We start from the raw sequence: 26,936 nt of genomic DNA, 5'->3' as shown, positions 1-26,936 counted from the left end.
AAATTACATCACTACCCTCAGGCTTTTTTAAAAAAAACTTCGTCCAATTTAACGGAAATTAGTAACGGAAGGTTTAAATTGTCAATTTTTGAAACTTCAGAGGGTAGATTGTCAATTTTTTAACTTTGAAGTTAAAATTGAAAAACTCCTGAAACTTCAGATGGGTAAACTGCATTTCCCCCACCCTCCTCCCCCCCTCCTTTTTTTTTTTTTTTTGGGTTACTGTTACCTTCACGAGGAAGTGAAACCTGCAACCCACCAAAACCCAATGCATAGGTATCAAACCCCATTTGTTTCCCTCTTAAAGCACATTCTCTCCCTTCATAATCTATATTCTCATGTCCTTTAAAAAATGAGGTAACTTTTAAAATTATCATTTGATCAAAATTTAATAGTGATCAATCACAAGTTTAATGGTAATTTTAAAAGCCACATCATTTTTAATAACTACGTACATATATTATAATTTAATTATTATCATTAAAATATTTTACTTTAAGAATGTTTCTTTATCTTCCAACTTAATTATTCCTCTTTCAGTTGTCACGCTTCTTTTTAACAACTACATACATTATAATTTAATTTAAAAAATCTTTTTGTGAAAATGTACAGTTGGGTGAATGGAATTAAACCAACATTTAAAAAAAAAAAAAAACATAAAATGCTACTCGTCTAGTTTGCGAATTGAGTATTCCGTTAAGAAAATGAATAACTATTATCAGGAATAGAGAAAACTGGAATGGAATAGTTATTCCTATTCCTTAGTTTGGTAACAACATATGTACTCTAATTAGAGTTAAACCAAAATTATCAAAAATCCTACACTTCTTAAAATAAAAAATAAAAATAAAAATAAAAATAAAAACTCATATTAAATTGGTAGTGTTGTCACAAAGCACAAATATCTAGATATAGCCGCCCTAAATTCATTTTATATTAAATTATTTAACAAAAACATTCATAAGTATTGGGCATTGGGGATGTAATACTATTATTTTTAGTGCATTATTTAACATTTTTTTTTCTGTAGCACTGACGCTTATTGTTGTCATCGGAAGTAAATAATTACAATTACGAAGAAAGCTTAAAGTCCACTTACACTGTTGGAAGTCCCACATTGCCTGGGTATTAAAGAGATGGGTCATTTATAAGGGTGAGGGGAAACCTCAACTCTTGAGCTAGCTTTTGGGTTGAGTTAGGCCCAAGACCCATTTTTAACATGGTATCAGAGCCTACCCCAATTAGCTGTGGCCCACCGTCACCCATTGTCGCACGTGTTGGCTTGGATGCCTGGGTATTAAAGAGATGGGTCATTTATAAGGGTGAGGGGAAACCTCAACTCTTGAGCTAGCTTTTGGGTTGAGTTAGGCCCAAGACCCATTTCTAACATACACTTTGAAAATTGTCTTCAACCATACTTGAGATGCAGTAGAGAATACTTGACAGTTTTTGATTTCACACCGAACTTTGTCCCAATTATAAACCTTCTCAACAAATATTCTTCACTGTGCTTTGAATTTGTGTACTTCGGAGGTCAGATCGATGCATAGAGAAAGAAAAACAAGGCCCTAGAGATGACTAGGATCAGCAGTCTTCTTGGGGCAGTCGGGAAGATTACTGCAAATGAAAAGGATTTGAATGCAGCAACGCAAAGGTCACGTTGTTTGACGCTTGATCTCCGGAGAAATATTTTCGTTGGAAGCCGTAAATTTCGGTTGCTGAGACTGAGATGATCTCCAATAAGAAGCTTCACACAATTTTCTTGAAAGAATTCCCAGAAACTGTAGTGTTCAATAGTCTGTTCCCAGGAAAAAAAAGTTAGGAAATTAAAGGGCCATTCTTGGACAGAGACACGTCGATAATCAAGTCTTCCCTCAAGTTTCTGCATACACTCAACTCAACAATTAAAAGTCTGTTTGAGAAAAGATGACCATGTTCACTTTCAACTTTCAAGCACTAGCAGTTTGATTGACAAGTTAATTGACTGCGCCAATAGAAGACTTGTTTGACAATACAATTTCTGATTTCACACCCTACAACTCTCGTTCCAATGAACCTTCTTTTCTTATTAAATTCTTTGGCTGCTTTGGATGTCTTTTGAATTATAATAAATAAATAAATACTCTTGACTTGGGCACACTGTTACATTAGCCAATACCAATATAAATACAATCCATGTGCTTCACTTGGATTATATTTATATTAAATGAACAATGAGAGGCCCTTGTGCGGAATTGTTGCTTCTACTTGGCCTCCTCCTATGTACTGCAACCACAATTGGTTTCGCTTTGAATAGTACTCATAATTCAGAAGTCAGATGCATGGAGAAAGAAAGACAATCACTCCTCAAATTCAAACAAGGCCTGATGGATGATAATGGCTTACTGTCTTCTTGGGGCAATCACGAGGAAGATTGTTGCAAATGGGAAGGAGTTAAATGCAGCAATCGAACAGGTCATGTTGTGAAGCTTGACCTTCGGGGAAAGCATTTCTTCGGAGGCAGTAAAGTTCTTTCAGGTGATATAAGCTCTTCATTACTTGGATTGCAACATTTGATTTACTTGGACTTAAGTTCCAATGAGTTTTCCATATTCTTCCCGGAGTTCATTGGTTCACTCACTAAATTACAATATCTGAATCTCTCCTACAACACTATTTCTGGAACCATTCCACAGCAGCTTGGAAATCTCACAAGTTTGATTTCTCTTGATCTCAGCTGGAACTATTTTGGGCTGATGGAGAACTACAATCTTGATTGGCTCCGTCATCTCTCATCTTTAAGAAACTTAAATATGTGCCAAGTGAACCTTAGCAAGGTAGCCAATTGGCCGGATAAGGTTGGCATGCTACCTTCTTTGTTAGATTTACGTTTAAGTTGTGAGCTCTCCATGCCGACTCCTCATGTGCTTTCCAATGCTAATTCTTCTTCACCACTTTCATTCCTTGATCTCTCTTTTAATCTGCTCAACTCCTCAATATTCCCTTGGCTGCTCAAATTCACCAATAGCCTTGTCGTTCTTGACCTCCGTTTTAACGAGTTACAAGGTTCAATTCCAAAAACTTTTGGGGATATGGTTGCTCTTGTTGATGTTTACCTCTCTTTCAACAACCTCGAAGGCGTGATGCCACAAACTTTGGAGAATCTTCACAACTTGCAAGTATTAGACTTGTCAAACAATAACATAAGTGGAGAGGTAATCAATCTTACAAAATTCTCTTTCTTGAGAGAGTTATATCTATCAAAAAATCGGTTAAATGGGAGTTTAACCAAAAGTGTGGCAGTACTTTCTATGCTCCAAGTTCTTGATGTGTCTTCAAATTCTTTAGAAGGTAATATCACTGAATCACATTTTTCAAATCTTTCCAACTTACACCAGGTGGATTTCTCTTTCAATTCTTTGTCATTGAAGTTTAGTCCGGCCTGGGTTCCACCATTTCATTTGGATGTCATTAGATTGGGCTCTTGCAAATTGGGTCCAAATTTTCCTCAATGGCTTCACTCACAAAAGAATTTTTCACAACTCGATATATCTGATTCAGGAATTTCAGACACCATCCCCAATTGGTTTTGGGACCTTTCTTCCAATATACAATTCTTAAATCTCTCCCACAACCAAATCACTGGCACCATACCTCTTCAATGGTTTTTGACAAGATTTATAGGTTCTCCTCTAATAGATTTGAGTTATAACTTCCTCAGTGGTCCTTTGCCACAATTTCATTCAGATTCATCGATGTTGAATCTTTCCAATAATTTGTTCCAAGGATCTATTACATCCATATGTGAGACAAATGGGAATTTGAGTTACCTTGATCTTTCAAATAACTTGTTATCCGGAGAACTCCCAAACTGTTGGGGAAATTTGATATTGCTAGCCATGCTTAATTTGGCAAACAATAATCTCTCTGGGAGAATCCCGGACTCTATATGTGGTTCTAGAGATTGGCTTCAGACATTGCATTTGCGTAACAATAATTTCATCGGAGAATTACCCAAGTCATTGATGAACTGCTCGTCATTGGGGCTAATAGATCTTGGAGAAAACAGACTCTTTGGAAGGATACCAATGTGGATAGGTACAAGCTTGCCAAATTTGATGGTTCTCCGCCTATCATCAAACTTGTTCGTGGGTCACATTCCATTTCAATTATGTCATTTAACATCTCTTCAAATCTTGGATCTCTCTGACAATAGTATTACTGGGACTATACCAAAATGCCTCAACAATTTCACTGTCATGACTCAAACACAAAGTTCACATGTAAGCATTGATCATACATACTTTCCTTCTTCTAGGACCTCCTTTATTATCGATTTTGACTACATTGACAGCTTATTGGTGACTTTCAAAGAAAAATATCTCGAGTATAGTAAAACTCTTGGACTAGTAAAAGTCATCGATCTTTCGAGCAATAAGTTAAAAGGAGAAATTCCAAGAGAAATAACAAGTCTCTCGGGATTGATTGGGTTGAACTTATCTAGAAACTTGTTAACTGGCATCATCCCTCAAAATATTGGTGACATGGAGAGATTAGAGTCTTTAGACTTGTCGAGAAATCACCTTTCAAGCATAATTCCCCCAAGCCTAGCTACTATGAGTTTACTAAGCTACTTGAATTTGGCAAACAACAACTTGTCAGGTAGAATCCCATCAGGTACCCAGCTTCAAAGCTTTAGTGCTTCTGCATATTCAGGTAACCGAGATCTTTGTGGCTTGCCTCTTCCGAAAAGGTGTCCAGGAGATGAAACAGCTCAAGTTCCTCAAACTGGTAGCAAACAAGGAGAAGACGATATTCAAGAACATGCAAACTCCCACGAACATCTATGGTTTTATACTAGCATTGCACTCGGATTCATTGTTGGATTTTGGGGTGTTTGTGGATCATTGTTATTGAAGAGTTCTTGGAGGCATGCCTATTTCCAGTTCTTAGAGAGAATAGGAGATAAGCTCTATGTAGCAATAGCTATCCGCAAGGCCAAATTACTGAGAAAATTCAAGACTCAAGGCTAAAAAGAAATCCTTTAATCAAGGTACGTTGAAATGTTGTTCCCAATAATTTCCTTTTCTTTCAAATAATTCCTGTTTTTAGTCTCATCGTCCTCTCTAAATTGTAATGGTAATATAAATGTTGCCATGTTGGGTTTTGTACGTTGAAGCATTAACTCTCTCCTCTACTAAAGAAAACTAGATACCAATTTGCTAGACCTACAGATTTATTGGCATATCATGATACTGTTTTTATTTTTAATTTAATTTATTTAATTAATATGTACCATTTCTTGATTTACTGCACGTGCTAAAGAAGCAGTACTGATGCTTTTCGTACTTCAAATCACATGTCAGTTAGCAGATTTGCCATGTACTGGATGGCAAATTTTGCTTGGAATAAAGAAGTACTTCTATCAAGAGTTGTTGTTGCTGCTGCTGCAAGAGGAAACAGAGTGTCTACTATTCTCTAAATGACATGCTTGTAACAGCTGTGTGGTTCTGATCTTTATGCTTTGTTCTATTGCCTTTTTCTCTCAGAAACTTCGTTATTGGGAATGTCTTCTATAACACAAAATTTAAAGAGAGATCATGTGTACTTTGAATTATGTTAATGCTTGAGCGTTATCATCGTATGCTATATGTATCATATTGGATTTGACATTGGGGTGTAATTTAACTGAGTTTGAAGTTGATTTGGAAAGGATCAATCAATACCAGACTTGAATGTTTCATTCAGTCTTATAATTACAGTTACAGGACTTGAGTTTTTCTACAAACTCACCAATTAATAAATGAATTCCCAGGGAAGTGTAGTCTGTTCCCAGGAAAAAATTGGAAAAGGGCCATTATTGTTTGAAAGAGACATGCACGTTGATAGTCAAGTCTTCCCTGAAGTTTCTGCTTGCCCAGCCCTTTCACTCTCAACAATTAAAGCTTGTTTGACAAAAGATAACCCTACAGCCCTTGTCTCACTCGCAAGCACAAAAATTAATTTGTTTGACAAAAGATGGAGTTGGGAGTTTCTCAGAAACCAATCTATAAAGCGAACCAACTATACCACACATTTATTTTCAAGACGTTGAAAAGATATCACCACCCTTTGTTTTATTACCTTCGATCTCTCTCAGCAACTTCTTTATCACTTTGTAATTTTTTTTTTTTTTGGTTAAAAGTTTGAATTGGTGATTCTGATTGGGCTTCAATAAGTGCCCTGCAGTCCATTACCAAACAAACTTACATGCTCATACATGCATGTCACGAAGATCACTCTATTCCAACATTTCATTCATTTCATTTGTTCCTTCAACTTATCAAAGAAAACTGCTAAACCTACAATTCATTCTTTTATGTTTTGCATTTGTATGGGTATTTTTGTCTTACTGATTTTTTTTTTTTGAAAAAAACATTGTTGTCTTTTTTTACCAGACAAAAAGTGGTACATTGCAAATTTTATTCCAAAAAATTGTATTTTTTTTCCAAATTTTAACCGAAGTCAAAGGAAAATTTTCTTCCTTGATGTCTCTCCCATGCTGAGAATTCGGATACTTAATGGTCCATGGGATTAAATTAATTTGGTATCTTCCATTAATTATATATTGCTAGACATTCCAAGAGCATTACTGATGCTTGTCATACTTCAAATCCCATGTCAGTTAGCAGATTTCCACTGAAGGGAACAGAGCAAAACACTTGACCTGGATAGTGAATGTTTACTTTGCATGAAGAAGCTGTATCCACTATCCAGGGCCTCCAGCCTAATGATTTTCTTTTACCAGCTTGGTGTTGATATCAAGAGTTACCAAATTTTCTTTTGTTAATGTTTAAGTGTGCTCATCCTGGACTATTTGTATCACTATTGGCCGTGTGGCTTCTCTCTCTCTGTGAAACGTGAAGAAGCTATTCATAATTCAGAAGTGAGATGCATGGAGAAAGAAAGACAATCACTCCTCAAATTCAAACAAGGCCTGATGGATGATAACGGCCTACTGTCTTCTTGGGGCAATCACGAGGAAGATTGTTGCAAATGGGAAGGAGTTAAATGCAGCAATCGAACAGGTCATGTTGTGAAGCTTGACCTTCGGGGAAAGCATTTCTTCGAAGGCAGTAAGGTTCTTTCCGGTGATATAAGCTCTTCATTACTTGGATTGCAACATTTGATTTACTTGGACTTAAGTTCCAATGAGTTTTCCACATTCTTCCCAGAGTTCATTGCTTCACTGACTAAATCACGTACAATATCTCAATCTTTCCTACAACACTATTTCTGGAACCATTTCCACAACAGCTTGGAAATCTCACATGTTTGATTTCTCTTGATCTCAGCTGGAACTATTTTGGGCTGATGGAGGACCACAATCTTGACTGGTTCCGTCATCTCTCATTATTAAGAAACTTAAATATGTGCCTAGTGAACCTTAGCAAGGTAGCCAATTGGCCGAATAAGGTTGGCAAGCTACCTTCTTTGTTAGACTTACGTTTCAGTTGTGAGCTCTCCATGCCGACTCCTCATGTGCTTTCCAATGCTAATTCTTCTTCACCACTTTCATTCCTTGATCTCTCTTTTAATTAGCTCAACTCCTCAATATTCCCTTGGCTGCTCAAATTTACCAATAGCCTTGTCGTTCTTGACCTCCGTTTTAACGAGTTACAAGGTTCAATTCCAAAAGCTTTTGGGGATATGGTTGCTCTTGTTGATGTTGACCTCTCTTTCAACAACCTCGAAGGCATGATGCCACAAACTTTGGAGAATCTTCACAACTTGCAAGTATTAGACTTGTCAAACAATAACATAAGTGGGGAGGTAATCGATCTTACAAAGTTCTCTTTCTTGAGAGAGTTGTATCTATCAAAAAATCAGTTAAATGGGAGTTTAACCAAAAGTGTGGCAGAACTTTCTATGCTCCAAGTTCTTGATGTGTCTTCAAATTCTTTAGAAGGTGATATCACTTAATCACATTTTTCAAATCTTTCCAACTTACACAAAGTGGATTTCTCTTTCAATTCTTTGTCATTGAAGTTTAGTCCGGCCTAGGTTCCACCATTTCATTTGGATGTCATTAGATTGGACTCTTGCAAATTGGCCCAAATTTTCCTCAATGGCTTCACTCACAAGAGAATTTTTCACAACTCGATATATCTGATTCAGGAATTTCAGACACCATTCCCAATTGGTTTTGAGACCTTTCTTCCAATATAGAATTCTTAAATCTCTCCCATAACCAAATCACCGGCACCATACCTCTTCAATGGTTTTTGACAAGGTTTATTGGTTCTCCTTTAATAGATTTGAGTTATAACTTCCTCAGTGGTTCTTTGCCACAACTTCATTCAAATTCGTCGGTGTTGAATCTTTCCAATAATATGTTCCAAGGATCTATTACATCCATATATGAGACAAATGGGAACTTGAGTTACCTTGATCTTTCAGATAACTTGTTATCTGGAGAACTCCCTAACTGTTGGGGAAATATGATGTTGCTAACCATGCTTAATTTGGCAAACAATAATCTCTCTAGGAGAATCCTTGACTCTATGGTGGTGTTTGGCAACCGGGTTGAGGGTGCCTAGACACTGTGCAGCCTGTCATTGCACACGTAACCCTCATGACCCACTTCCTAAAATTACCCTTTAGCCTTCATTTTTTTTTTGCCTTTTGTTTTCCAGCACTGGTCTCTACCCTTACGTCGGACTCTTCTCCTTCACGCCGACCTTCGGGTGGGACTGCACAAACCTCTCGAAAAGCTGCCTACCATGCTCGATCTCGTTGTAGCGGAGCTCGAAATTGATGTACGCTCGCCAACACTGTTGGTTCGACATCCATTGCATCCAGCGCTCGAACACCTTCCTGGCTCCAGCGACGTTGCCGAGCATCTCCTCCATGTTGATGTACTTGTACTAGAGTTGGTCCACTCTCGGCAGGTGATACACCGCGCGGTCCCAGACGTTGCGCATGTCGTCGATGAACTTGTTCTTCATCTCCATCTCGGCGTACTTGAGCCACAGTGTGTGGTTCCGATCGTCGACCTCAAGCACTCGCTCCCACACGTTGCGCGCGAGGTTGAAGTTTTTCTGCGACTCCTCCCACTGCGCGTACTTTATTCAGACGCTGGTGTTCCATCGGACCTGGCGGACGCGATCGTCGAATTCCTTGCACTTAAGAAGGCAGTACTTGGCGAGCTCGTTGGCGTCGATGATCTTTTTCTTTGGCAGACGGATCTTCTCCGCCTTCTGGAGCTCCCGGGCCTCGCGGAGGATCTGTTCAGCAGTGATCTGGATCGGCGCCAGATTTTTATTCTTGACCCGAGTCGGCCGCGGCAGCTTCACCTCAGTGTCCTTTCAAGTCAGGTACCCTAACTTTGGATCGGTGTTTTTCGCTGAAACCATTGTTGGTCCAAGAATGAAAGATCTGCACTCCAATAACCCCTAGAATTTGGATCCCTGGAAATGCAATCCATTTCCTTTTAGGATAGGATAAGAGAACCAAAATGGCGGCGCAATTGTTGCAAATGCGGGGATTCGATTGTTTCTTTCAATCCAATTCCTACCAATCCAATCTCGGCGCGGGGGGGGGGGGGGGGGGCCTTTACAGTGATAGGGATTTTCTGTGGAAAAAATTCAATAACTAAGGGGGGCAATATGGTCAAAAGGGTGACAAATTTTGAGGTTAAAAAATCTGATGCAGTCGATCAACGGGTTAATGGTGAACAGTGTCTGGGCCATTGCCTTTGCCAAACAGACCCTATATGTGCTTCTAGAGACTGGCTTCAGACATTGCATTTACGTAACAATAATTTCATTGGAGAATTGCCCTAGTCATTGATGAACTGCTTTTCATTGGGGCTACTAGACCTTGAAGAAAACAGACTCTCTGGAAGGATACCAACGTGGATAGGCAGAAGCCTGCCAGAATTGATGGTTCTCCGCCTACCGTCAAACTTGTTCATGGGTCACATACCATTTCAATTATGTCGTTTAATATCTGTTCAAATCCTGGACCTCTTTGACAACAGTATTACAGGAACTATACCAAAATGCCTCAATAACTTTATTGTCATGACTCAAACACAAAGTTCATATGTTAGCATTGATCATTCATACTTTCCTTCTTCCAGGACCTCCTTTATTATCGATTTTGACTACATTGACAACTTATTGGTGACTTTCAAAGAAAAGTATCTTGAGTATAGTAAAACTCTTGGACTAGTAAAAGTCATCAATCTTTCGAGCAACAAATTAAAAGGAGAAATTTCAAGAGAAATAACAAGTCTCTTAGGATTAATTGGGTTGAACTTATCTAGAAACTTATTGACTGGCATTATTCCTCAAAATATTGGTGACATGAAGAGATTAGAGTCTTTGGACTTGTCGAGAAATTACCTTTCAGGCATAATTCCCCCAAGCCTAACTACTATGAGTTTACTAAGCTACTTGAATTTGGCAAACAACAACTTGTCAGGTAGAATCCCATCAGGTACCCAGCTTCAAAGCTTTAGTGCTTCTGCATATTCAGGTAACCGAGATCTTTGTGGCTTGCCTCTTCCGAAAAGGTGTCCAGGAGATGAAACAGCCCAAGTTCCTCAAACTGGTAGCAAACAAGGAGAAGACGATATTCAAGAACATGCAAACTCCCACGAACATCTATGGTTTTATACTAGCATTGCACTCGGATTCATTGTTGGATTTTGGGGTGTTTGTGGATCATTGTTATTGAAGAATTCTTGGAGGCATGCCTATTTCCAGTTCTTAGAGAGAATAGGAGATAAGCTCTATGTAGCAATAGTTATCCGTAAGGCCAAATTACTGAGAAAATTCAAGACTCAATGGTAACAAGAAATCCTTTAGCCAAGGTACGTTGAAATGTTGTTCCCAATAGTTTCCTTTTCTTTCAAATAATTCATGTTTGTAGTTTCATTGTCCTCTCTAAATTGTAATGGTAATATAAATGTTGGGTTTTGTTGAAGCTATTAACTTTCTCCTCTACTAAAGAAAACTATATACCAATTTGCTAGACCTACAGATTTATTGGCATATCATGATGCCGTTTTTATTTTTAATTTTCTTTAATTAATATTTAACATTTCTTGATTTGCTGCACGTGCTAAAGAAGCAGTACTGATGCTTTTCGTAATTCAAATCACATGTCAGTTAGCAGATTTGCCATGGACTGGATGGCAAATTTTGCTTGGAATAAAGAAGTACTTCTATCAAGAGTTATTGTGCCTGCTGCTGCAAAAGGAAACAGAGTGTCTACTATTCTCTAAAGGGCCTGTTTGTAACATGTGTGTGGGTCTGGTCTATATGCTTTGTTCTATTGCCTTCTCTCTCAGAAACATCATTATTGGGAATGTCTTCTATTACACAAAATTTAAAGAGAGATCATGTGTACTTTGAATTATGTTAATGCTTGAGCGTTATCATCCTATGCTATATATAGGTATCAGATTGGATTTGACATTGGAGTGTAATTGATGCAGCGTGACTTAGTGGGTTACAGCGAAGAACATCAATAAGTAGTGAATAAATACTTCTAGATCTTGATTCTATCAAAGATCTAAGAAATCTTCTTAACAAAAGCTAGATACTCTCTAAGTTTTGAAAGAAAAGAAAGAAGAACGCTCAACTCTGAAGTTTCTTATTCAACAAAATCAAAAATCAACATAAACTGATTTGCTATGGAGGCTATAAGCATATATTTATAGCCCAAAACCCAAAACCTAATAAAATATGACATAAATACCCCCAAAACCCAAAACCTAATAAAATAACGAAATAAAGACTCATAAAACCCTAACCCTAATAAAATAACAACATAAAGTCGGCTCGAAAATAAAACAAACTAACGGCGCCCGTTCGGACGGCCACGACACTTAAATGACAAAAACATAAAATAATATATGGGTTTGGAATACACTCCGATCTACATCAGTAATTTAACAATTTTAACCGAGTTTGAAGTTGATTTGGAAAGGATCAATCGATACTATACTTGAATGTTTCATTCGGTCTTATAATTACAGTTACAGGACTTGAGTTCTTCTAGAAACTCACCAATTAATCCAGGGAACTGTAGTCTGTTCCCAGGAAAAAGTTGGAAAAGGGCCAATATTGTTTGAAAGAGACATGCACGTTGATAGTCAAGTCTCCCTGAAGTTTCTGTATGCCCAGCCCTTTCACTCTCAACAATTAAAGCTTGTTTGACAAAAGATAACTTTGTTCACTCTCAAGCACTATAGAGGTTTGATTGACAAGTTGACTGTTAAGTCTTCTTTGAAGCTTTTGTACAGCCCTTGTTTCACTCGCAAGCACTAAAATTTGTTTGAGAAAAGATGAAGTTGGGAGTTTCTCAGAAACCAATCTAGAAAGCGAACCAATTATACCACACATTTATTTTCAAGACGTTGAAAATATATTACTGCCCTTTGTTTTATTACCTTCGATCTCTCTTAGCAACTTCTTTTATCGCTTTGTAATTTAATTGTAGATATTTGGTAATGTAATGTATCACTTTGTAATTTTATTTTTATTTTTATTTTCCCGTTGGAAGTTGTTGTTTAAAGTTTGAATTGGTGATTCTGATTGGGTTTCAATAAGTGCCCTGCAGTCCATTACCTTCTTGCAACTTGTTGACACGTCGGCAAATAATGGGAATAGGATCCTCTCCGGTCCAAAATGAATTGAAAAATATTCAGTTTATAGCTAAAAGGAAATTCTAGAACTACAAATAAGACACTGATCCTACCACCAAAAAAATAATAATAAAATATTATTTCATATTAAAAAAATTAAAAAATTAAGGGGTGATTGGCCACCCCATTTGGTAATGGAACATATGTTTTATTTGTGGTTCTAAGATTTTTAAGAAGAGATTTTAGCTATGAACTGAATATTCTCCAGTCCATTTTAGACTAAAGAGGATCCTTTTCCCAAGTAATGGAGGATGTTGATTTCTTTAATTTTTTAGTAATTAATGTAACTCCAATTACATATTAATTTACACGTGACAACAAATTATAAAAGAATAATGAATTCATTCTCACTTCAATTAATTCGGATGGCGAAGCAGGGTGGGAGGAGTCCCAAATCCCCGCTCAAGCTTAAAAAAACTGACATGGGACTATAAGCCCAAACCCAAGCTAAAGCCCAAAAAAATCAAACTCGGTCCTAAAAAACTGACATGGGACTATAAGCCCAATAATAATAATAATAATAAAGCTTACGGATTTTTTAAGCTCAAACTCAAAAGCTTCAAGGCCTTGAAAATGCTTTACCCACGATTTCCGCCCAAATTTGGGGTGGCCCCAAAGCACCCCTAATTAAAAGGCAGTCAAACATCCCCTCCAAATCACGCTAAACAACCTTTTTTTTTTTTTTTTTTTTAATTTCTTCTTTCAACTTTGTAATTACGACCAGGCCAATAATTAAAGAAGGTGTTCTATCCGTGCATTGCACTGCATTAGGTTTGTTTGACAAAAAATGACGTGTTAAGTACTGTTGAAGTTTGTGTGACAAGTTGACCGTAGAGTCTTCTTTGAAGTTTTTGTCCAGCCCTTGTTTCACTCTAAAGCATTTGTAAGTTTGTTTCCTATTACTAAAGAAACCGTGTGCTCACTGCAGATTTCGGCATATATACGCCAACTTTTGAAGGGGTGTCCTACCAGGAAAAAACCAAAAAGAACTTGAAATGGGAGTTTCTCAGAAACCACCGAAGACGTTGATAAGATGTCACTTACTTCCCTCTGCCATGAAAATTAAGCTAGTCTCACAAAGTTCTTACATTAGTCGTTACTAAAAATCTTAGAAATTAAGTGGTAAGAAATGTACAAGTTACCCACATTCATTGATTTAATCGTTTCATCTCCTACAAAACCCCAAATTATTTGCTGTTGATTTACCCATGTTTCCAATACCAAATGTGTTACATTACTCAGCCGGGAGGACCAAAATAGTCGTTTTAATATACAGGTCCCCTTGTTTCTTTTGAAGATGTCATGTACCTTCTTTCGGTTCGGAGTAATTATTTTTTTCGGTAATTGTCTTTCGCCCCCATGAACTACATCGCCTTAGCACTTTCTCCTCATGAATTACACATTTGACCCCATCAAACTACTATCTTATGACAAAAAGTCTCATTCTTTATTTATTTATTTTTAGCGATTGATGTAACTTCAATCACATACTTACATGTATCAATAAATTGTAAGAAAATAATGAAATTATTTGCACTTCAATTAATTCCGATGGCAAAGACGAGTGGGAGGAGTCTCAAATCCCTGCTCAAGCTTTAAAAAATGGAAAATGCTTGGTGTTCTTCTAGTGTTCTTTTAGTGTCATTCCAACTGTGATGTGACTTTGAAAATCACCAATAGATTAAAAATCAATAATGATAATCTCAAATTCAACGATAATTTTAAAAGCCGCATCACAATTGGGAGAACACTTAGCATTTTCCTTAAAAAATTTACATGGACTACTATAAGTCCAAACCCAAGCTCTAAAGCCCAAAAATATCAAACCCGGTCCTAAAAAGATTATATAAAAAAGGCATTTCACAATACAATGCCTTTTTGAAATAAAAAAAGCTTATGGATTTTTTAAGCTCAAACTCAAAACCATAATATTGAATTCTTTTTTTTGTTTTTTTTCTCCATAACACATTATGTTGATTAATTGTTGATGTAACGGTTTGTTGTTTTTTCTTTTCTTTTCTTTTCTCCAAGACACTCAAGTAAGTTTGTATTTTTATTTTTGTTAATTTGTGCACCGGCTATCAACTCATAAATTAAAGAATAAATTAAATTAGTTAAACAAAGTGAAATGATTTCATCAATTTAAAGAATAATTCGGCCACCACCTTCTGCCCAACCACCCAAGGCCGGCCGTGAAAGTGATTTCCGCCAAAATATTTGGGGTGGCCCCAGAGCATCCCTAAATTAAAGGGCAGTCAAAACATCCGCTTCAAATCACGCTAATTAAACAACTATTTTAATTTTGTTTCTTCTTTCAGGCCCATAATTAAAAAAAGGTGTTCTATGCGTGCAATGCAATGCATTAGGTTTGTTTGACAAAAAATGACGTGTTAAGTACTTTTGAAGTTTGTGTGACAAGTTGGTCTTCTTTGAAGTTTTTGTCCAGCCCTTGTTTCACTCGATCTAAAGCATTAATTAAGTAGACATTTTAGGCTTTTAGCTCTCTTCTTCTTCTTCTTCTTCTTCTTCTTTTCTTTTTTCTTAAATTATTGTTGCAGACTCTTGTCTTGTACGTGTGAAAAGAAGTACATAAAGCTTACCCAAACACGGCATCACTTTATTTTAAATGAGGGGAAACAAAGCGATTAAAAAAAAAAAAAATTGGGTCCAGAGTAATGATTTTTTCTATTCCTATGAAAACATTCAAGTTAATTGAACATATATATATAATGACTAAAACTTGAAATTAAATTACTCGGACGGAAGTAAATCATTACAATTTTGAAGAAATCTTGAATCCACTTACAATTTGATAATTGGATGTTCTTCAAAGTAGAGAATACTTGACAGTTTCTGATTTCACACTACTGAACTTTGTCCCAATATACCTTCTGAGATCTCAACAAATATTATTTACTGTGGCGGAAATTTCTAGGTGAGAATCTCTTGCTTTTGCATTAAATTAATGTCACGCTGGGTTTGTGTGTTTCAGAGTATTCAAACTATTGCTTTGACAATAATTAATTAATTTTTAAAGTTTTTAATTTCTTTAATTTTTTATATTTTTAATTTTTTATTAAAAGTGATATGAATTATTATTTTTTATATGGCCTACCCTCTAAGCCATCAAATCTCAGTCATGCAAAACCAAGTACAAATTTGGGAGTTGGACGCATTTATTAATTTTATTACGACCAATAAACAGCTTGTCAACGAATATTAGAAAAATTGTTTGAAGAAAGGAGTTTAATTTTTTTTTTCCATTTTTGTTTTCTTGAAATAGTAATAAGAATTAATTGATGTGATATAAAGAGAAAATGAGTTTTGAATTTTTTGTAAAGGTAAGGGAGTTTAATTTTTTTTTTTAGGAAAACGAGAAAAGATCAGAAACTTGTTGCCAACATTTCATTCAGCATGTGTCCCTACTCGATCCCAGCAGGACGTTTTTTCCATTTGTAAGTTGACTGTCAAGTCTTAATTTCCTGAAGTTTCTGTATAATTGATGTTTGCTTTTGTATATTTGACTCTTTTGTAGCATGTGGAATTTTCATACCATCTTCTTATGAGTTTCCTCACCTTTGATTATAGGATTTTTCCATACATGGCTAACATCATTTTGGCGGTAGTCCTTCACAATCTTTTCTTCAATCAACTAACAAATGAGACTTCTCTCACACCGTTCAATATTGCTGAATAGTTGTAAACCTTACTAACATTTCAAAGACAAAAAGCGTGTTTCAAACATTTGACTTTTTTGTAGCATGTGGAATTTTCATATACCATCAAGAGAAATGTCACTTTATGAGCTATAATAGATTAGCCAAGAAAAATTGATAATCACAAACACAGCCTGGGAAGTCATAAAGACCCAGTAGTATGCAAAATTTAAGTGCATGCTCGTACATGGCACGAGGATGAAGCTGGATGTTCCAAAATTTCATTCAATTTATTCTCCAACTCATTAATAGTATGTTCAGCTTTGCACAATTTGCTTGAATGAATTTCCAGGAAGTTGCATGCTCGTACCATTCTGAGAGCCAAGTTGACTGTAAAGTCTTCCTTGAAATTTCTGTCTACTCCTTGCAATACTCTAAACATTGATGTTAATTTGTTTTTGCAAGTGGACGGTCAAGTCTTCTTTGAAGTTTTGGTCCAGACCTCATAATTTCACACAACCACCTCGGGGGTGGCTCACCACCACTCCCTTTCTTTTAAAATTTTTTTTAATTAATTAATTAATTATTTAAGTTTTTGATTTCTTTAATTTTTTTAATTTATTTATTTTTTATTAAGAGTGATATTTGTCTTTATTTTTATTAGTGTTGACGTAGCACACTAACACAATAATTGTTTTCCATTTTTGTTTTCTTGAAATAGGAGAGAGGAAAGAGAAATATATATATATATATATATATATATATATATATATATATATATATATTAAACTAAGGTATAAGGAACCACTTTTGGTTTCTTACACATTGGAAAACACGGTAGTATAACACTTGAGGGTTAGTTAAATATAAGGAATCTGTTTCTAAAAAATAAATAAATAAAATAAGGAATCTGATATGAGTAAGTTTTTGTGATTTTTTTTTAAAATTTTTTCTAAACATAAGAAAGAAAATGGCATATAGGGGCATCTATTGTTAGTGTTGTAATGAGAAGGAAGTTGAGAATGGTACTTGATCGTGAGGATGAGTGTGGTCTATAAGTTTCTCTTAATTTTTAATGCTTTATAATTGTAATAGATTTCTTCTTTTACTATATAATTATGTATATATATAGCATTCATGAACTTTTTTGTTACCTATGAACTTGTCTCATCCAAAGTTTTTCCATCCCAACCAAAATTTTGGATGATCAGTAAAATCCCATATTTTATTGGTTGCATATCTTTTCTTTTTTGGGGCCATAAATGTTTAGCATATCATAGAAATATCTGGATCATCTCTCACCAAAAAAACAAAAAAATACACAGATATCTTTATCTTACAATAGAGGGGTATCAAGATAATAATAATAATAATAATAATAATAAATTAAAAAAAAAATCACAGTTATTTGAAATTTATAGACATGGGAAGACAATAGATTCTTTAGAAAAGTGCAAGTGCTATGGAATATTGGAGAAGGCCTAAAATGTTCCATGAGATTACCTTTGGTATCTTTCACTAATTTGCTAGACATGTTCACCTCACTTACCGTAAGAACTGAATAAATATGGATTATAAGCAATTAGCACCACGACGCTGTTTTTATTTTTACTTTTCTCTAACATTCGCCATTTTTTTTTATTTGCTGCGTAGCAATGCAAATAAGAAGCAGATTGTCAATGAAGGCAACAGGGCAAAACACTTATTCTGGATGCCAAGTTTCACTTTGCATGAAGAAGCTGTCCATCTAGCTAGCTAGTGTCTCCAGACTAATGGTTTTCTTTTACCTCGTTGCTTACTATATCAGGAATTGCTACGTACTACTCCAATTGGCAATGCTATGTACGACAAAAAATTTGCAGAGAGATCATATATAATATGTAATTTAAATAATGCTTTTAATGCTCCAGTGTTCTCATCCTCGACAATTTGTATTTCATTTAATTGGTGGTTATTAGCCGTGTGCATGGCTTCTCTCTTTGGGAAGCATTTGACAATAATTAATTAATTATTAATTAATTTTTGAAGTTTTTAATTTCTTTAATTTTTTATTAAAAGTGATATGAATTATTATTTTTTTTAGCGTTCACGTGGAACACTAACACAACAACACAATCACCCACCACACCAGAACACAGCTTGCATCGGCTTACCCTCTAAGCCATCAAACCTCAGTCATGCAAAACCAAGTACAAATTTGGTAGTTGGACGCATTTGTTACGACCAATAAACAGCTTGTTAACAAATATTAGAAAAATTGTTTGAAGAAAGGAGTTTAATTTTTTTCCATTTTTGTTTTCTTAAAATAGTAATAAGAATTAATTGATGTGATATTATAAAGAGGAAATGAATTTTGAATTTTTTGTGAAAGAAAGGGAGTTTAATTTTTTATTTATTTATTTATTTTTTAGAAAAACGAGAAAAGATGAGAAACTTGTTGCGCGCCAACATTTCATTCAGTTGTACGTGTCCCTACTCGATCCCAGCAGGAAGTTTTTTCCATTTGCAAGTTGACTGTCGAGTCTTCCCCGAAGTTTCTGTATAATTGATGTTTGCTTTAATTTGCAAGTTTGTTTTAGACTTTTCAAGGCACTGTTACATTATAATTGTAGCCAATAGCAATATAAATACAATATCCATATGGTTTACTTGGGACACCAAAACCAGCAGTAGTTGCATCGATCTACTGATTATAACTTCTTTTTATCTCAGCTTCACCTCTTACCCACCACCACTCCCAAAGATTTAAGAGCGTCAAACAATGAGAGGCCCTTATGCTGCATTGTTGCTTCTACTTGGCCTCCTCCTCCTCCTCCTATGTACCGCAACTTCAATTTGTTTCGGTTTGAATTTGCGTAATTCAGAAGTCAGATATATAGAGGAAGAAAGACAAGCACTCCTCAAACTCAAACAAAGCCTTCAAGATGATGACGGTTTGCTGTCTTCTTGGGGCAGCCAGGAGGAAGATTGTTGCAATTGGAAACGAATTAAATGCAGCAACCGAACTGCTCATGTTGTCAAGCTTGATCTTCGGGGAGATAGATACTCTGAACCCTCCAAATATCTATATGGTGAGATAAACTCTTCATTACTTGGTTTGCAGCATTTGACTTACCTCGACTTAAGTTTGAATGCTTTTTCAATTCTCCCAGAGTTCATTGGTTCACTCACTAAATTACAATATCTCAATCTTTCCAACAACTATCTTTCTGGAACCATTCCACCGCAGCTTGGAAATCTCACAAGCTTGACTTCTCTTGATCTCAGTAGGAACTATGGGCTGATTGAGGACCACAATCTTGACTGGCTCTTTAATCTCTCCTCTTTGAGGCACTTAGATATGAGTACTGTGTACCTTAGCAAGGTTGTCAATTGGCCAGATAAGGTTACCATGCTTCCTTCTTTATTAGACTTAAGTCTAAGTGGTTGTGCGCTCTCCATGCCGATTCCTCCTGTGCTTTTCAATGCTAATTCTTCTTCACCACTTTCAATCGTTGACCTCTCTTTCAATTATCTCAATTCCTCCATATTCCCTTGGCTGTTCAAATATACAAATAGCCTTGTCGTTCTTGACCTCAATTATAACGAGTTAGAAGGCTCTATTCCGAAAGCTTTTGGGAATATAATAAATCTTGTTCATCTTCACCTCTCTTCCAACTACTTTGAGGGGAAGATACCACAAAGTACTTTGGAGAATCTTCACTATTTACAGGTCTTAGACTTATCCCAAAATAGTCTGAGTGGAGAAGTACCTGATCTTTCAAAACTCACTTTCTTGAGCGAGTTGCATCTATCCAAGAATCAGTTAAATGGGAGTTTACCCAATGTTCTTGGAAAACTTTCCAAGCTTCAGGTTCTGGATTTGTCTTTAAATTCCTTTGAAGGTGTCATCACTGAAGCACATTTGTCGAATTTGTCCACACTACGCCAATTGGACTTCTCTTCTAATTCTTTGTCTTTGAAGTTTAGTCCAAGTTGGGTTCCACCATTTCATTTGGATACCATCAATTTGGGGTCTTGCAATTTGGGGCCAGCTTTTCCTCAATGGCTTCAAACACAAAAGAATTTTTCATGGCTTGATATATCTAATGCAACAATCTCAGGCACAATCCCCAACTGGTTTTGGGACCTTTCTTTTAACATAAATTTCTTATCTCTCTCCCATAACCAGATCACTGGTACCATACCTCTTCAATGGCTTTCGTCAAGATTTATGGGTTCTTCTACAATAGATTTGAGTGATAATTGCTTCAATGGTCCGTTGCCACGACTAAATTCCAATTTGATGTCATTGAATTTCTCTAATAACTTGTTCCAAGGATCTATTAATACATCATTATGTGGGACGAATGGATCTGTTACTTATTGGTATTTGAGATACCTTGACCTTTCGAACAACTCATTATCTGGAGAACTCCCAAATTGTTGGGCAAATATGCCATATTTGTTCAGACTTGATTTGGCATACAATAATTTCATTGGGAGCATTCCTAATTCTATTGGAAGCATTTGTAATTTTACTGAAAACGAATATATGCTTCAGATGTTGCGTTTGGAATACAATAATTTCATTGGAGAACTACCCAAGTCATTGATGAGTTGTTCTTCGTTGATAATATTACATGTTGGAGAAAATAGACTCTTTGGGAGGATACCAGCATGGATAGGGACATCGCTACCATATTTGAAAGTTCTTATTCTGTCATCAAACTCGTTCACTGGTAGCATACCATTGCAGTTATGTGGTCTAAAGTATCTCCAAATCTTGGACCTTTCTCACAATAATATTGTTGGAACTATACCACCATGCCTCAATAACTTCATTGCCATGGATGAGAGATATTATAATCTGGAGTCTATCACTTATTCCATTCCCTACTACAATGCGACTTTCCAAGAAAAAATTATCATGCAGTTTGAAAAAGATATTTACTTTCTATTTAAGGTCATTGATCTTTCAAGTAACAAATTAGAAGGAGAAATTCCAAGAGAAATAACAAGTCTTTTGGGTTTGAGTGGACTAAACCTATCTAACAATTTGTTGATTGGCATTATCCCTCAGAACTTTGGTGACCTGAACAACTTAGAGTTTTTAGACTTATCAAGTAATCACCTTTCAGGCACAATTCCTCACAGCCTTGTTGATTTGATCTTCTTGGCCCTCTTAAATTTGTCATACAACAACCTGTCTGGTAGAATCCCATTCGGATACCAATTAGATACCTTTAGTTATTCTTCATATGTAGGTAACACCTATCTTTGTGGAAGCCCTCTTTCAAAAGAGTGTCCGGAAAATGCAGCAACTCAAGGTCCACAAACTAGTAGCAAACATGACACAGACTTCTATGAACATCTATGGTTATATACAAGCATTGCAATCGGATTCATTGTTGGATTTTGGGGAGTTTGCGGATCATTAGTGCTGAAGAGTTCTTGGAGGCATGCCTATTTCCAGTTTCTAGACAAAATGGGAGACAGACTCTACGTTACAATAGCTATCAACAAGGCCAAACTGCTGAGAAACTTCAAGTCTCAGTGCTACCAAGAAAATACTTAGCAAAGGTAGGCATGTTATTTTCATTTGTTCCCTATGTTCAAATAATTATGTCTCATCATTCATTGTCTTTCAAAAAACATAGTAAATTTTTTTTTCTTTATAGCCAGTAGCTCTTGCCCTGCCTCTATCTAATTATAATTTTTTTTAAAAAAAATAAAAAAATAAAAATCCTTTTAGATTATACCTAGCTTTTTAAATACGAAAAAGAGTATGCTTTTTGGATGCATCATACTTTCTTTTTTTTTTACACTTTTTCTTGTACTTTATATATATACACATCCATCTAAACATATTTTTGAAGCTCATCAATGCGGCCAAATAAAACATTGTCGCCGGCCTCTCGTCTAAACACTACAACATTGTTGTCTTTTTTTTTTTTTTTTTTTTTTTTTTTTTTTTTGAGCTGTCAATTACTAGTACTCTTCAAATGATTGAAATGTTCCCTGTTTGACATTAAAAAAATAAAAAAATAAAATAAATAAAATAAAATAAAATAAACCCTTTAAAAGTTCTCAAAAAGACAGGAATTAGGAAAAGGCAAAAATATCCCTAACTCACCAACCAGGGCCGCGCCACGGGTCTTGGTAATTTTTTGTTTTTTTTCATGGATCAGCCACCTCGGTGGGTCTAGGTTTTTTTTTTTTTTTTTTGAGGGTATATTTTTCTTTTTGGGAGGAAAATAGGTAGTAGATTTGGGGGCCAATCCAAAGACGCTTGTAGTTCCCCTTATTTTTAATTTGTCATAAAGCAATTTTCAGGTATTTTGCCATGGCCTAAACTATTATATGTTTATCATGGCCTAAAAAGTCATTTAATAAACTTAAATTTTTCCTCAAACTGATAAGTACATTCCCCACAGATCTTGCAACAATTAAACACATTTCTTCAATTCTCTTTGTAAAAGCAATGTATATACTTGTAAAATCACATTATCTTGAGGGTCCCTAATTGTTTTATGCATCCACATAAACTTAGTCGTTTTGAATTTAGCTAACAACAATTTTGTTTGGGGAAATTCCAAAGTCTCAGACTCTCAGCCTCATGGCTGGCTGTCTTGGCTCAAAACGCTAAATTCAGGCACTAATGGTTTCTCATAGATGAAAAAATTGCAGTTATTTGACATTTATAGATTTGGGAAGACAATAGATTCCTTAGAAAAGTGCAAGTGCTATGGATTGGAGAAGGCCTAAAATGTTCCATGAGATTACCTTTGTTATCGTAAGAACTGATTAAATATGGATTATAAGCAATTAGCACCACGAGGCTGTTTTTATTTTTACTTTTCTCTAACATTCGCCATTTTATTTTTATTTGCTGCACATGTTAAGAAGCAGATTGTCACTGAAGGCAACAGGGCAAAGCACTTATTCTGGATGCCAAGTTTCACTTTGCATGAAGAAGCTGTCCATCTAGCTAGTGTCTCCAGACTAATGGTTTTCTTTTACCTCGTTGCTTATTATATCAGGAATTGCTACGTACTACTCCAATTGGCAATGCTTTGTATGACAAAAAATTTGCAGAGAGATTATAATATGTAATTTAAATGCTTTTAATGCTTCAGTGTTCTCATCCTGGACAATTTGTATGTCATTTAATTGGTGGTTATTAGCCGTGTGGCTTCTCTCTTTGGGAAGCATTTGATATTGTTGAATCAAAATGTTTAATTAATATGTCAGTTTGAAGAATCTCCAGAGTATGGCTTTCACTGACCATGCATATCATATTGGGGGTAGATGCTGCAGATAAAAAATGCCTTCTTTTTCGTTCTCATTTAGTTTTATTACCTTCTCTCTCAGCAACTTCTTTATCACTTTGTCTCTTTTTTTTTCTGAGCTTCACACCTTGTAATTTGATTGTAGATATCTGGTGTTGTATCATTTTTCTCTTGGAAGTTGCTAAAAGTTTGAATTGGTGATTCTGATTGGGTTCCAATAAGTGCCCTGCAGCCTCTTACCAAATAAATTTAATTACATGCTCGTACATGGCACGAGGATGAAGCTGCATGTTCCAAATTAAATTTCATTCAATTTATTCACCAACTCATCAATAGTATGTTCAGCTTTGCACAATTTGCTTGAATGAATTCCCAGAAAATGTTAGCGTTCAATGGTCTGTCCCAACTCCCAGCAGGAAGTTGCATGCTCGTACAATTCTCGGAGCCAAGTTCACCGTCAAGAATTCCCTGAAGTTTCTGCCTACTCCTCTCAGCATTCTAAACATTGATGTTTGTTTTGGCAAGTTGACCTTCAAGCCTTCTTAAGTTTTTGTCCAGCCCTGTTTCACTCACAAGAATTAAGTTTGTGTCACTCTCGAGCATTAAGGTACATCTCTAGACGAGAAGTAATGCTATGACCACATTTCCATCACGATGGAAAGGTTTTTCCTTTACATTTTATGTGCTTTCACTAATTTTGAAAGAAAAAGTTTTTTATTTGAATGAAATGATGGTTTCTAACGTTACTCAAAAGAAGAATAAAAAAGCCCACCTTTCTTCGTTCTCATAGAAAGCAGTTAATCAATTTCACATTTTATGTGGAAGTTCAAGAACCATGTCCTACAACACACTGATTATGATAACAAATTAAATGTTCGAATTAGTCAGTCCAGGGAGTCTTAACCAATATATATATTCACTGTTAAAAATGTAATGCCAAGGAATGTAAATACCTACTATAGTTTCTTGACCAAAGAGCATGACCTTGTTTTTGCATAGAAAAGGCATCTCACAATATAATTCTTGAAATAAAAAGTTTATCAAATTTTTAAGCCCAAATTCGAAAGCTTCTAAGCTAGCTACCATTTTTTTTTTTTTTTCCGGAAAAGTACACACATATGTACCCTCAAACTATCATCTCATTGTCAATATCTCTCCCAAACTACCAATTATGTCAATGCCTTTCATAAACTACCAAAAAATGTCATTCCCCCTCAATAACAAAATAGCACTTCATAATTTTTATTTTTTATTTTATTTTTTTTAAAAAAAGTACTTTAAATTATTGTTTTTTTTTTTAAAAAAAAAAATCAATCTATATATATATTTTTTTAAATGTTTTATGGTTATTTTTGCTTTTTTGTTAGTATTGGGGATCATTGTGCATGGAAGTTAGGGTGCACATTGACACAATTGATCATTTGTTTTTGGTGGGGGATCAAGGAAAGGAGCATTGACAATGGAATAGTATTTTGAGAAGGATATATGTACTTTTCTTTTTTAAAACAAATAATAATAATAATCATACATTGATCCAGCTCCAAAAGAAAAAGGAAAATTATATAGAATAGACTCTCAAAACTTATCATAACAGGTTTTCATACTTTTTTAGCATGCCCATGATTGTTCTACAAGGCTTTCGTCCCTCTTCAGCAATTTAGTTCTTTCATTTCTTTTCAGTTTTCTGTTTTCGTGCCATCGCTTTGTTCCTTTTCATTCTTTCTTTTTCTACAGTCAAAACAATAATAAAAAATAATAAAAAAAGTCTAAATTAAAGATACATATTATAGAGGACTAAATCGTATTCCTCTTACAAGGTTGTGAAACTTTTTACCTTGGGGACTGTGGTTTGTTTTTCGTTGATTTTTTCTTTTTGGTCCGAACCCATTTACGGTGGGTGGTTGGAATGGCTTCAACTTTCAAGCCTTTTGATGTCTTTAAGAAAGGTGGAGTAACATTAATATATATATATATAGGTGCGTTTCGTAGAACTTGTGACAGAGGAAGAAATGGGGGAATTGAATTGCAAATCTGTTCGGAAACGGAGCTAATTGAACCGATTAAAGAATTTAAAGTAGAACCAATTGGTGATTCTCTTATAATATAATACAATGTGAGACTTTGCTGAGAAAGTAGGCCACCAGCGTGCATCACATTGCAAAAGACTAGGTATTGCGTTTGTTCAAACCTTTTGATGGCTTTAAAAAAGGTGGAGGAAGTGGTTTATTATAAAAAGAAAAGCAGCAATAGGTGGGTGCATTCACCATTTTCATTTTAATGAATGCTAATTGAACCGATTAGAGTTGAACCAATAGGTGGGGGAGCGTTCACCAGCGTGCATCACATTGCAATAGAATAGGTATTGCGTTTGATAATTCTCCACTAGCTATCAAATGACTAATAAATAATTATTGTGGAATGACTTCTTAACTTTTAAGACTAAGAATTTGTTTAGAATTATAGGTTTGACAAAAGATAAAGTAGATCATTTGGGAGTTTCTCAGAAACCACTAGAAAGCTAAACAATTTGTTTTATTACCTTCGAATCTTCGATGATCTCTCTCAGCAACTTCTTTATCACTTTGTGAATTTTTTTTTCTTCTTTACTTATCACTTTGTAAATTGATTGTATATATCTGGTAATGTAATGTATCAATTTATTATTTTATTATTTTATTTATTGTTATTATTTTTTTTTCTGTTGGAAGTTGTTAAAAGTTTGAATTGGTGATTCTGATTGGGTTTCAATAAGTGTCCTACAGTCCATTACAGAGCAAATTTACATGCTCATACATGTCACAAAGATCACTCTGTTCCAGCATTTCATTTGTTCCTTCAACTTATAGAAAAAAAATGATAAACCTACAATTCAGTTATAACAACAAGTAAAGAAGGATGTTATTTATTTATTTATTTTTAGTGATCGATGTAACTTCAATCACATACTTACATGTATCAATTAATTGTAAGAAAATAATGAAATTATTGGCACTTCAATTAATTCCGATGGCAAAGACGGGTGGGAGGAGTCCCAAATCCCTGCTCAAGCTTTAAAAAATAAAAAATGTTAGGTGTTCTTCTAGTATTCTTTCGGTGTCCTCCCAACAATGATGTCGCTTTTAAAATCACCAATAGATTAAAAGTCAATAATGATAATCTCAAATTCAACGATAATTTTAAAAGGCACATCACAATTAGGAGAACACCTAGCATTTCCCTTAAAAAATTTATATGGACTATAAGTCCAAACCCAAGCTCTAAAGCCCAAAAATATCAAACCCGGTCCTAAAAAGATTATATAAAAAAGGCATTTCACAATATAATGCCTTTTTG

The 26,936-nt window shown here is 35.3% G+C and overlaps 3 protein-coding genes across 3 annotated transcripts; all 3 read left to right on the top strand.

Annotated features, from left to right (window-relative positions):
• Positions 1-2,213: 2,213 nt before the first annotated feature.
• LOC132191466 (receptor-like protein EIX2) lies at positions 2,214-5,012 on the top strand. The gene has a single exon (XM_059606492.1). The coding sequence runs from the start codon at positions 2,214-2,216 to the stop codon at positions 5,010-5,012; it is 2,799 nt and encodes a 932-aa protein (XP_059462475.1).
• Positions 5,013-6,862: 1,850 nt separating this feature from the next.
• On the top strand, positions 6,863-10,817 carry LOC132191397 (receptor-like protein EIX2). Its single transcript, XM_059606393.1, has 6 exons — positions 6,863-7,291; positions 7,561-7,927; positions 8,275-8,543; positions 8,655-9,335; positions 9,854-9,936; positions 10,103-10,817. The coding sequence occupies exons 1-6, from the start codon at positions 6,914-6,916 to the stop codon at positions 10,815-10,817; spliced, it is 2,493 nt and encodes an 830-aa protein (XP_059462376.1). The 5' UTR covers positions 6,863-6,913.
• Positions 10,818-19,093: 8,276 nt separating this feature from the next.
• Positions 19,094-23,531, top strand: LOC132191324 (receptor-like protein EIX2). Its single transcript, XM_059606281.1, has 2 exons — positions 19,094-21,894; positions 23,218-23,531. Exon 1 carries the CDS (start codon positions 19,094-19,096, stop codon positions 21,887-21,889), a length of 2,796 nt encoding a protein of 931 aa, XP_059462264.1. The 3' UTR covers positions 21,890-21,894; positions 23,218-23,531.
• The last annotated feature ends 3,405 nt before the right edge of the window (positions 23,532-26,936 follow it).

Source organism: Corylus avellana, chromosome ca1, assembly GCF_901000735.1.
Source record: "Corylus avellana chromosome ca1, CavTom2PMs-1.0".
In the NCBI taxonomy this organism is placed as follows: domain Eukaryota; kingdom Viridiplantae; phylum Streptophyta; class Magnoliopsida; order Fagales; family Betulaceae; genus Corylus; species Corylus avellana.
The sequence above is the reverse complement of the archived record's forward strand: the minus strand, read 5'-3'. Positions and strand labels throughout refer to the sequence as shown.